Source organism: Marmota marmota, unplaced genomic scaffold, assembly GCF_001458135.2.
Source record: "Marmota marmota marmota unplaced genomic scaffold, marMar, whole genome shotgun sequence".
NCBI classification, from domain to species: Eukaryota; Metazoa; Chordata; class Mammalia; order Rodentia; family Sciuridae; genus Marmota; species Marmota marmota.
The window spans coordinates 6,956,691-6,966,896 of NW_026000229.1; the positions used below are offsets into that span (position 1 = coordinate 6,956,691).

Genomic DNA, 10,206 nt, shown 5'->3' on the forward strand with positions numbered 1-10,206 from the left:
GGGGAGGGGGAGGGGGGGCGGCTGGGGTGGCTTCAGATAGGTCTTCAGAAAGGGCTGAGCCTCGGAATGAGAGAAGGGGTGTGGGGTGTCCGAGGGAAGAAAGCAGAAGACTTTCACTCGTGGGTCAGTCCCTCAGCCCCATGCCCAGTCCCTGCCCGGCCAAGGCCCACCTCACTTCCCCCACCCTGACCCCAGCTGCAGCCGGAGACCCCCACCCCCAGCCCTGGCTGCCAGTCTGACCAGCCAGGCTCCTCTGAGTGGCTCCCCGGACCCTGCCAGGGCCCAGGCTGTGTCCACCCAGGTGGGGGAGAAGGACGGGCAAGAAGCGAGACCTCAGCTCTCAGCTAGCTCCCCGGGGACACGGGACACGGGACACCATGTGCAGCCTGGAACAGCCCCGCCTGGCTGCCTCAGGCCCAGCAGCACCCACCAGGGCTGCACTCGGTGTCCTCCTGTGTGAAACGGACATACGAGCCTCCCTTGAACGGTGTCCTTACCAGCCCAGTGTCCAGCATGTGGTCACCCCTGACTCACGAGTTCCTTGGTTCATCATGACCTGAGGGTCATGGCCAGTTCTAGGGTGGCCACCAAGTCCTGCAAGGTGCCACCCTCCTCACTCCTCAGTGGCCCTGATTCAGCCTCCAGCACCTCCACCTCCTGCCTGCTTCCCGAGGACGACTGCTCTAAATGAAGACCCACGGGCCACCCGTGCCCTGGGCCACCCCCTCCTGAGCTCTGGTCACTTGGTGCTCTTATCTCTGTTTTATTTGGTAACTTTTTTTTTTTTTTTTGGCCTCCCCCACCAGCCTTGTGGGCAGGGACCGTGCCTGGTTTGTCTTGGCCATTTCCGAGTGGGCTCTGGCACAGCAGTCCTGCCCACAGGCAGCGGAGCTGGCAGGATGGTCAGCCAGGGCCACCCACTCCTCCCACCCAGCTGGCCCAGTGTGTGGTCAGAGCTCAGCCTAGGACCAGGACCATGGTCCAGTCTGTCCAGGATCAGGGCCCACTGTGGGGCCAGGGTCAAGCTCAACAAAGGACGTTTCCCGCCCACACTGTGCAAGCCCAGGACTCTCCCAGCTTACCTGCTGCTTTGAAAGTAACCCGTCCCCTCTGGGGGACCAGGTCCTGTCTTCTGGGTCCCTACTCTGCCTGCCCTCACCCTGACTGACCCAAGAGTGCCCCCTCCAGAAAGCTCTGCTGGATTCCCAGCTGCCCTCTGCCCTGGCCACTGCCTGGCCACAGCAGAGGAGCTGGAGGAGGAAGTGCTTCTCCACACCTGCCCTGGGCCTCCAGGAACCAGCGCCTGGCCAGCCTCCCGGGGACCTAGCTCCAAGCCCAGAGGAGGACGTACTTTGTGGGTGGTCTCGGATTTCTTCCTTACCCCCCCACCTCTGTGAGCCCAGATGATCAGGGCCGACCCAGGCCTGGGGGAACCTGCAGGCGCAGGTGCCGGCTGGCTGGTGGCACTGAGATGTGCCACCTGAGCTACCTCCTCCTGCCAGGGACGGAAGTCCTCCCCCACCTTTCCCGCACCCCTTGCTGACCCTCCTGTCTGACAAAGTCGGGGACTGGATCCTTGGGCCCCGGGTGACAGTCCCTGGTGCTTGTGAGGCTCAGAAACAGGAGCTGGCTGGCCTGAGTGGACATCAGAGCCAGACTGACTCCGGAGGACGCGACGCCAGGGTGGGGCAGCGTCGCCCTGACTCGCCGCCCACTTGGCCAAGCAGCCCACTGCCTCTGCCGGCTGCTCTCAAGCATGGGGTCAAGTTGGTTTGCTGGCAAGACACATGGCTCTCATTTTAATTAATTAAAGAAAAATCTAATCACTGCATTAAACTTCTCATTACTCCACTTGAATACCCGTTAAGTAAATTTAATTACCAGAGGATTGGGTTTCCCAGCCTCTTTCATTAGCTTCTGATAAGACGGGGAGGGAGGAGGGAAGAGGGCTGGGAGCGGAACAGTGTGGTTCCCAGCCACGGAGGGCAGGGTGGGCATTGTACCAGGCCACCATGGTCAGGCGTTGGTGTCTCCTGGGAGACAGGCCCCACCCTGGCCTGGGGAGAACCCCCACCCCAGCTGGCCCCAGGAAGGCAAAGACCTCACATTTGGCTACAGTCAGTGTCAATGTCTTGTTCACCACCACTCTTGGTGATTTAGACCTGTCTCCTCCCAAAGACTCTGAGGCTGCTGAGAACTATATCACAAGCTAAAAAGGAAGAGCAGAAATCAGGACAAGGAAAACATTGGAAGAAGGAAGGCAAAACAAGAGAAAAGATTATTGGGCAACTGCACCCTGAACACTTATCAGAGATGGACCACCAACTGTCTACGAGCTTCCTAGCAGTCAAGGCAAAAGGAGCAACACCCTTCGGCACTGATGCAGGAACCAGTAGAATCTCTGTGAGGAAAGGCACACTGAGCCGTGGTCTTCCTACCTGGAAGGGGAGATGACCACTGGCTGGAACAGTGAGCAGGCGCTTCCTGGAAAAGAAGGGACCTGAAGTGGCCCTTGAAAGACAGGATGGGGGCTGGGGCTGTGGCTCAGTGGCAGAGCACTCGCCTAGCATGAGTGAGGCCCGGGGTTTGATCCTCAGCGCCACATAAAGATAAATAAAATTAAATGTATAAAAAATACCATAACATTACAAAAGAGAAAAACAGGGTGGGTAGAGAGCCAGGAAAGGCATCACAGGTCGGGGAACCTCAGGGCTGAGCGCTAGTGGAGAAGAGGATCTATGGGGGGAGAAGGGCGGGGACAGGGGAGAGGAGAGGCCCCATGTGGACAGGTCTTCTCCCAGGGAAGGGGCCGAGGACCCACCCATCACCAGCCAGGCCCCCACGGCAGGAGGTGCTGGCGTCCCTGGCTGGGGCAGGAGGAGCAAAAGGAGACGTGAGGAGACAGGAGACTGGCCGGGCCGGGGACACAGGCTCCGCCATCTTGGGCTCCGCCATCTTGTGGCCTGGACAGATCCCTGGACAGCCAGAACACCCCTCCCCAGGGGCTGGATGTGGAGCCTCGCAGCTCACAGTTCCCCTCTCCTTGGAGAATGGCCCTCCACAAACGGGGCTTCCTCAGCTGAGCCACGCAGGGACCCCCCCAGTGGCCCACAGCCCGTGCCCGGCTGGTACAGGTGCGAGAGCCCCTTCTCTGGGCTCTCGGGTGTGAATTTTGCTCCAAGGCCCAAGGCTGGACTTTCCCTGAGACCCTGCCCTCAATAAACCTCACACAACACACAAATCCTTGTCTCAGGCTCTGCTCTTAAGGGTTCTGACCAATAACATTTCCTAGGCAGCACCTTCTAAATTTGAAGAAAATAGAGATGTCCCAAACTCCCTGGGGACAGAGGTAGGAAGGGGGAAGAAGGACTCACTAAGTCTCTGCTAGAAGCTGGTGTTTTCATACATCATCTCTGGTAGTTCCCATAGCACCCCTGCTAGTTAAGGACATTATCAGGTAAGGAAACGGAAGCTCAGAGAGGCATAGGAATTTGTCTAAGCATACACAGCAGGTTCATATGTATCTAGGACTGGCGCAAGCTGTCCAACCTGGGCAGACTCCATCTATCATGATCATTTGTTATTTGTCTCTCCAAGTTGGAAAGAGGTCTCCCTTCTCCTGTCAGAAGGTCCCTAAAAGTCCTTCTGACATCCTTGGAAACATTCTTTCTTCCTTACTGATCGTATGGTTAGGGAAGGTCAGTAGACCGTGACCCCAGACCCAGCCTTGTGGACACAGTTAAAGGTTCAGGATAATCCAAATACGGCCAGTAAGTCCAAAGACATCTACCATTAGACTTTTATCTGTTCTAGCATGGAAGCAGATTTTTTTTCCTTCACCCTCAACCCCAGATTTAAACCTAGAAGCACACTGCCCCAGAAACGACATCTTTCCACCATATCACGTCAAATGTCACTAGGATCAGCCATCACCAAGGAAAAGGCATGAAGGAATGTAGGCAAAAACCAGATCCTGTTCACATGAACCACTGGATCAAGCCCTGCCTGAAGCCCAGCCTATCATTTTGGTTACATGAGCTGATAATTTTATTTTATTAAAATAGGTTGTTTTTGTTTTGTTTTTATTTTTGCTATTTACAACCTAAGGGATTCTGACAGATAGTGTTTAGAAAGGTCCCTCTTCTAGGGACCATCAAGCATAGGTATTCCTTCAAGCCAGGGAGTGGGCAGCCTGGGGAGGTCACCTACCGTGACTGCTGCTGTTCTCTGCTGTCCTGAAGCTTGAGGAGGGTGGGGAGAAGAGCAGGCTCAGGAGCTGGTCTGGGCTGGAGACGTGGGCAGGAGGCCGTGTAGTCCACAGGCTCAAGGCAGCCAGGACATGGCCACAGGGTCCTAGAGAAGAGGGGACGCAAGATTGAGCAGTGGAGTCCCCGTGAAGGACAAGGGGCTCATGGGCCCAGGGAGTCGGCGGATGGGGCCACACTTCGGACGAGTCCATCATCTGTTCCTCGCCCTGGCATCTTAGTCCCCCTCCCCGGGTCCCTCCAGGCTGCGGGGCAGCCTCTGCAGAGGCCGGACTCAGCCCAGGGCGGAGGCAGCCAGAGCGGCCCTGAAGACCAAGGCAGCCCCCTGTGGTCCCTAGTCTGGACTTCTAATGGTGACGGCCCTCCGCCTGGGGAACGAGGGCTATGCTTCTGGCATGGACAGTGAGTCCTGCGTGTCCAAGTGCCCTTGCACTTGGGGACCAGGGGCCACAGACTCTGCCTTTGCACCAGGTCCCTGGGCCCATTGTGGGCTGGGGGCCACCCTCTGGACCCCGTCCTCTTCCCAGCCTCTCTTCCAGGCCACCGGGGGCCTCTGGGAGGGAGACGGGAGTGGTGATTTCACACCACCCTTACAGTGGCCTGGCCTCGGGAAGTCACCCCTCCCCAGGTCCCTCCAGGTCCCACCAACTCCTTAGGCCTCGATTCGCACCCCGAGCTCCGGGTGGCTCCACACAACGGCACAAGGAGGGGGTTCCAGAACCACAGCACATCAGGGCTGAGTGGACCCCGGGAACCGCTCCAGCCCAGCCCCCCGGTGGGTGTTCTGTACCTGTGCTCTCTGTCCCCCACGGTCGCCACCAGCCGTGGGCTCTTACTGAAATGCTGTGTGTGACTGATTGAGTTTTTCTTTCCTTGTGTTAATTTACATTTTAATTTCAATAGCCACATGTGGCCTGTGGCCACGCACTGGACAACATAGCTCCGGCCAACCCTCGTGCCCCTCCTAGCCACAGTACACAGAAAACTGAGATCCAGAGATCAGAGGGGACCTTCCCACAGTTGCCCGCAGGATGGTGGCAGAGGCAGATGCAGAACCTGGTTCCTCCGACTCCCACCTCACCCTCCATGGCGCCAACCCCGCTGCCCTGATCCCCACACTGCTGCCCCTGGGGAAGGGTGTCAGGCAACTCTTGACGGAACCTACTTCTCCCAGCTGCTGCCCCTGGCCTGCACTCAGTGAAAGTCCCTGAGACTGACTGGGGAAATTGTAGACACCTGTTCACTGCAGGGTTATATAACAGAGTGACGCTGGAGCCTGCATATACATCCCACACTGGAGGGGACAAGGGAATCACGACCCTCTCCTCTAAAGAATATATTACTCAAGCGGGTGTGGTGGCACCTGCCTGTAATCCCAGCGGCTCAGGAGGCTGAGGCAGGAGGATCATGAGTTCAAAGCCAGCCTCAGCAATTTATCGAGGCCCTAAGCAACTTAGTGAGACCCTGTCTCTAAATAAAATATTTAAAAGGGGCTGGGGATGTGGCTCAGTGGTTAAGCACCCCTGGGTTCAATCCCCAGTACCAAAAAAAAAAAAAAAAAAAAAAAACCCAAAGACTATTACTCAGCCATTAGAAATGATAAAGAGGTGCTGTTGGGGTGCAGAGCCGTGTTCCCCTAACTACATTGAGCAGGAAACTGAGAAAATGGGTGAAGGTGGGCTGAGGTGCAGGGGGCAGGGGCTCCGCTTGCTGCACTCACTCACACCGTCATCCCCACCCATGTGGCTGTAGCATGGCACACTCCATTTCTCAGGGGAGAGCCGAGGCCTAGAGAAGCCATGTGACCTGAAGAAGCTCCGGTCACAAGGGGGTGTGAGCAGAGTTGGGACTGGAGCCTGGGTTTCTGACTCTAACAGACTTCCACAGCTGGCCCGTCCTGCCCTGGCGGTTTTGAGGTGCCCTGGCCTTTCTGTTTATTTCCACGCCTTACCTAAGAAGTGAATACAGGGCACTTGCTAAGGGCCAGGCACCCTCTAGGCGCCTTACAAATGCTAACTCCTGCAGTGGCCGTACGAAGAGCAATTATTCTTCCCTTTATCATCTGGATGAGGAAACTGAGGCACAGAGGGATGAAGTCCCTGAGGTCAAGAGCCGCATCTACCTCCCGAACATTCTGCCACATTCCATTACTGTCTTCCCAGGAAAAGCGCAGGGGCCCCGGAGGGAGCAGCCGTTGCCTTGGAGTGGTGGAAACAGGAATGTGCTGGGTTATTTTTCTTTTATTTCATGGAAAATTTTTTTATAGCAATTGAAAGAAAAAAGCTGAAGAAATAACTACATCAAAGGGAAGTCTTTGAAAAAAACAAGGACACACATACACAAAATTAAAACTTATCAAATCAAAGCTACTGATGCATCCAAGAGACCTTGACTGTGAGCATGAGCCACTCTCCAGCAGCAAAGCTAGTCTCTGGTTTTTCCACCAATTTCCTGAGCTGGAACCACGCTCTCCTGCCTGGGTGAGATCCTCACCTCAGAGGACAGCAGGGAGCAGCCCTGTGTGGAGATAGACTTCAATCAACACCTCCAGACCCTGCAGGCAGGCTCTGGGCCCTGCTGCCCGCAGGACTTCAGCCACAGGCAAAGGCTGACCTCAGGAGACCGTGGCATCTGTGGCATCCGGGCTCCTGCCTCCAGGCAGGCAGCCTCCATCCACAGGTGAGCAACTGAGGCCCCAAAGCTGAAAGACCTCACCCGAGGTCACATGGCTATGGAAGGAACCAGGCATGTGTTCATGCACGTGTGTCTCCCACAGCTGTGGTGCTTCCGGCCCAAGCATCCCAAACCTGTCATTTAAAAGGCAGGTGACTTCCGGCTTATGCGCACACTACATGCACACAATTGTTATATCATTAACTGCTCCAGTAACCACAATTGCATCATCTCCTGTTTCTCCTTTACAGGTTTCTCTGTTACTTTTTTTTTTTTTTGGTACTGGGGATTGAACTCAGGGGCACTTAACCACTGAGCCACATCCCCAGCCCTATTTTGTATTTTATTTAGAGAGAGGGTCTCGCTGAATTGCTTATGGCCTTGCTAAGTTGCTGAGGCTGGCTTTGAACTTGCAATCTTCCTGCCTCAGCCTCCTGAGCCGCTGGGATTACAGGCGTGCGCCACGGTGCTCAGTTTCTGTGTAACTTTTTCATTCATTCACAAAACTCTTCTGAGCACCTGCTAAATGTAGGTATGTGTACTAGAGGTGCTGGGGTTTCACTGGGGTGCAAAACAGACTTATTCGATATTGTTATGAGGTCAAGGGATACAGAATGAGAAGCAAATCATAAATAATTCCAAAGAGTGACCAGCGCAATGAAGACCATAAGAACCTGGTGAGGTGAAAGAACACTTGTGGTGGGGCTGGGGGACCCTCTAGCCAGACGATCAGAGACTCCTGAAGAGTTTGCCTTTGCAGGTACGTGGTGGAACTGAGGCGTGAGGGAGGCTGGGATCCTAAGGGCCAAGGTGAGGGTTGGGGATCTTATATCCCAAGCACCATGAAAAGTCACTGAAGGGTTTTAACCAGGGACGTGTGGTGATGTTTCCTCCACGTTTACGGGTTCTCCGGAGCTTCTCAGTGGAGGCTAAGCCACTCCCCAAGAGCTGGGTGCTAGAGAGGAATCAAGGATGACTCTTGGATCTCCAACCACAGACAGTGCTGCTTTTACAACCAGACCCACCCCCCCACCAAATTAAAAATAACTATTAAAAAATACCAAGCAGATGAGCCGCCCATGGAGCCGCCTACCCCTCCTGGTTGAGTCTCACGTCCCCTGGGGGGGCATCTTCCTTCCCCAAGACCCCATTCTGTTCCCCCGTCCTGTACATGGCACACAGGGAGGGGCAGATTGGGCCTCACCCTCAGGTGTCAGGAGATAAGACTGCTCCCAAGGACAGGACAGGTGCTGAGGACTGGTAGCAGCGTTTAGGAAAGGCCGGAGGGGTCAGGCCATCCTGGTTTGAGTCCCAGCCCTTCCCCTTGCTGGCTGTTGGGCCCTGCGTGCGGTCTTTCCCTTCCCTGGGCTCTGTTCCCTCATCTTGAACGAACCCACCCTAATCCTCCCACACAAAGCTGAGATGAAGATTCAGAGGAATGATGGCCGTCAATAACGGGCATTTATAAATCTTAGCACCCTGCCCCTGCTTTCAGAAAGGAGCTAAAAAGCTCATTTGGGCTTAAACTAGTAAGTTTCACATGCATTCTAATAAGACCCCCTGGTCTTGCTCAGGTAACTACCCATCAAAGATGACAGGGGCTCCAGCCAGGAGACCTCATGACATTCTCGTGGATAAGACAGAAAAAAAGGCCAGGTGCTCAGTGGTTCATTAAACAGCCACATCCAAGAGGAGGTGGGACTGGCGACCCTGCCAGGATTCTCATAGTGTCCGCGGTGCTGGTCCCTGGTCCTGCCTGGAACAGCGTGTTTGTCAGAGACTAGGACAGAGTCTTGCAGGTAGATCCACCCTGGAAGGGGGTCAATTAAGGAGGCAGGGTCCCCTGTTCAAAGTCCTCTGCTCGCTTTATGACAGCAAAGTAGACAAGAGGGTTACCAGATTATGGGGGGTGGGTGGGTCCTGTGAGTAGCTCCAAGGACCAGCTGCTCAGGGTGCAGTTGTGCAAATCATCTGGGGGCCCAGAGGTCCTGGTGCCGGCTGGGACCAGCTGCTCTAGCTTTTGAGATGGTCCAGCCACTTACAGAGAATCAGGCCCAGTCACCAGAAGATGGAATCTGCTTAGAGGCACCTCATCAGGAAGAGGAGCCCATGTCCCTTGGAGAAGACTCAGGGACCTGGTCAGGATTTCAGGTCCCTGACAAAGTGATATGGCATTGTTAGGTCCAGAGAGCAGACCCGGTGAGAAATAGATTCCAGAGAGAGAGAAATCTCTGTCCAGTCTGTGGAGAAGTGAGTTCCATGTCCCTAAAGGCATGCAACCAAGGTCTGCAGACCCGGTGTATTGGGTGGGAATGTGTACTCAATGGAGGAGCTGCTTTTGGTCCTAGGTGTCTTTAACTGTCACAAACGTATGAACCAGGGCTGGATCGTATGGGTCAAAGTGGGTGTTACGGAGAGTCAAGGGAAGGGAAGAATGCCCAGAGTGACAATTATTACTATCACTACACTACAGAGCACGGGACACCCCCATCTATTCCCCAGGTGGACCCCCCAGCCCCCACTGTGAGGCAGACAGGGCACGATGACTAATCTCACTCAGCACAAGAGCGAACCGAGGCCCAGCGAGGGAGCTCTGGGCCCCACAGCACATCAGCCCCAGATTTTCCTGATGGCCTCATACCTAGGGACCTCTCTTCTTCCATGCTTAGGGCCATCCTGCCACCCCTGCCTGGGAGGAGCAAGAATGTTCCCAGGAGTTGCCCAGCTGCCAGGGCTCCCCAGCCCTGCAAGTTAAGGCTCTCTTTCTCATTCCCCGCCCCCCCCCAAAAAAAAAACCCGCGAGGAGGCGAATCCCAGCCCAGAAGGCTTCTCTTCCCAGGTTATTTGGGCCCCGCTCCTCTCCCCTTCTTCCCCTGGTGGTCTTGCCACAAGCCCTTAAGTTTGACTCCTTCAAACCAAATCAGGGCCAAACACTGGCTTTGCACCAGAACTGAGCTCCAGAAGAAAAGGCAAGCCTCCACAGAGGCAGGAGGAAGGCCCCTGGCAGGAGGTGGGATCTTCCTGGGGGCTGGGGCTGACCAGGTGGGGACACTGTCCCCCTGATTTGTATCACAGCACACACAGAGCGCTCAAGATGGAAGCCAAATGGAAGTATCTCACTCTATAGGCGAGGCAACGCAGGCCCAGAAAGATGAAGGAACCGGCCCAATTCACAAAATCAAATTGAACAGAAACAGCTTTTAAGTGCTGAGCCTGGATTTGAACTCAGGACTGACTGATTCCAAAAATGCTGTGCTTTGCCATCCCC

General features: G+C 55.2%; 1 protein-coding gene across 5 annotated transcripts in view; it reads right to left on the bottom strand.

Annotated features, from left to right (window-relative positions):
* Positions 1–10,206, bottom strand: part of Lingo1 (leucine rich repeat and Ig domain containing 1) — a 170,883-nt gene that overhangs the window by 67,528 nt on the left and 93,149 nt on the right. For 4 of the 5 annotated variants that reach the window (XM_048793815.1, XM_048793816.1, XM_048793814.1 and 1 more), the window contains one exon: positions 4,210–4,353. The exons of the other annotated variant lie outside the window; for it this stretch is intronic. Coding sequence is in view for 1 of the 4 variants with exons in the window: in XM_048793814.1 (XP_048649771.1) it covers positions 4,210–4,353 (144 nt within the window). In the remaining 3 variants the exon portion in view is untranslated. The remainder of the gene's footprint in view (positions 1–4,209; positions 4,354–10,206) is intronic. 5 annotated transcript variants of the gene reach the window in all.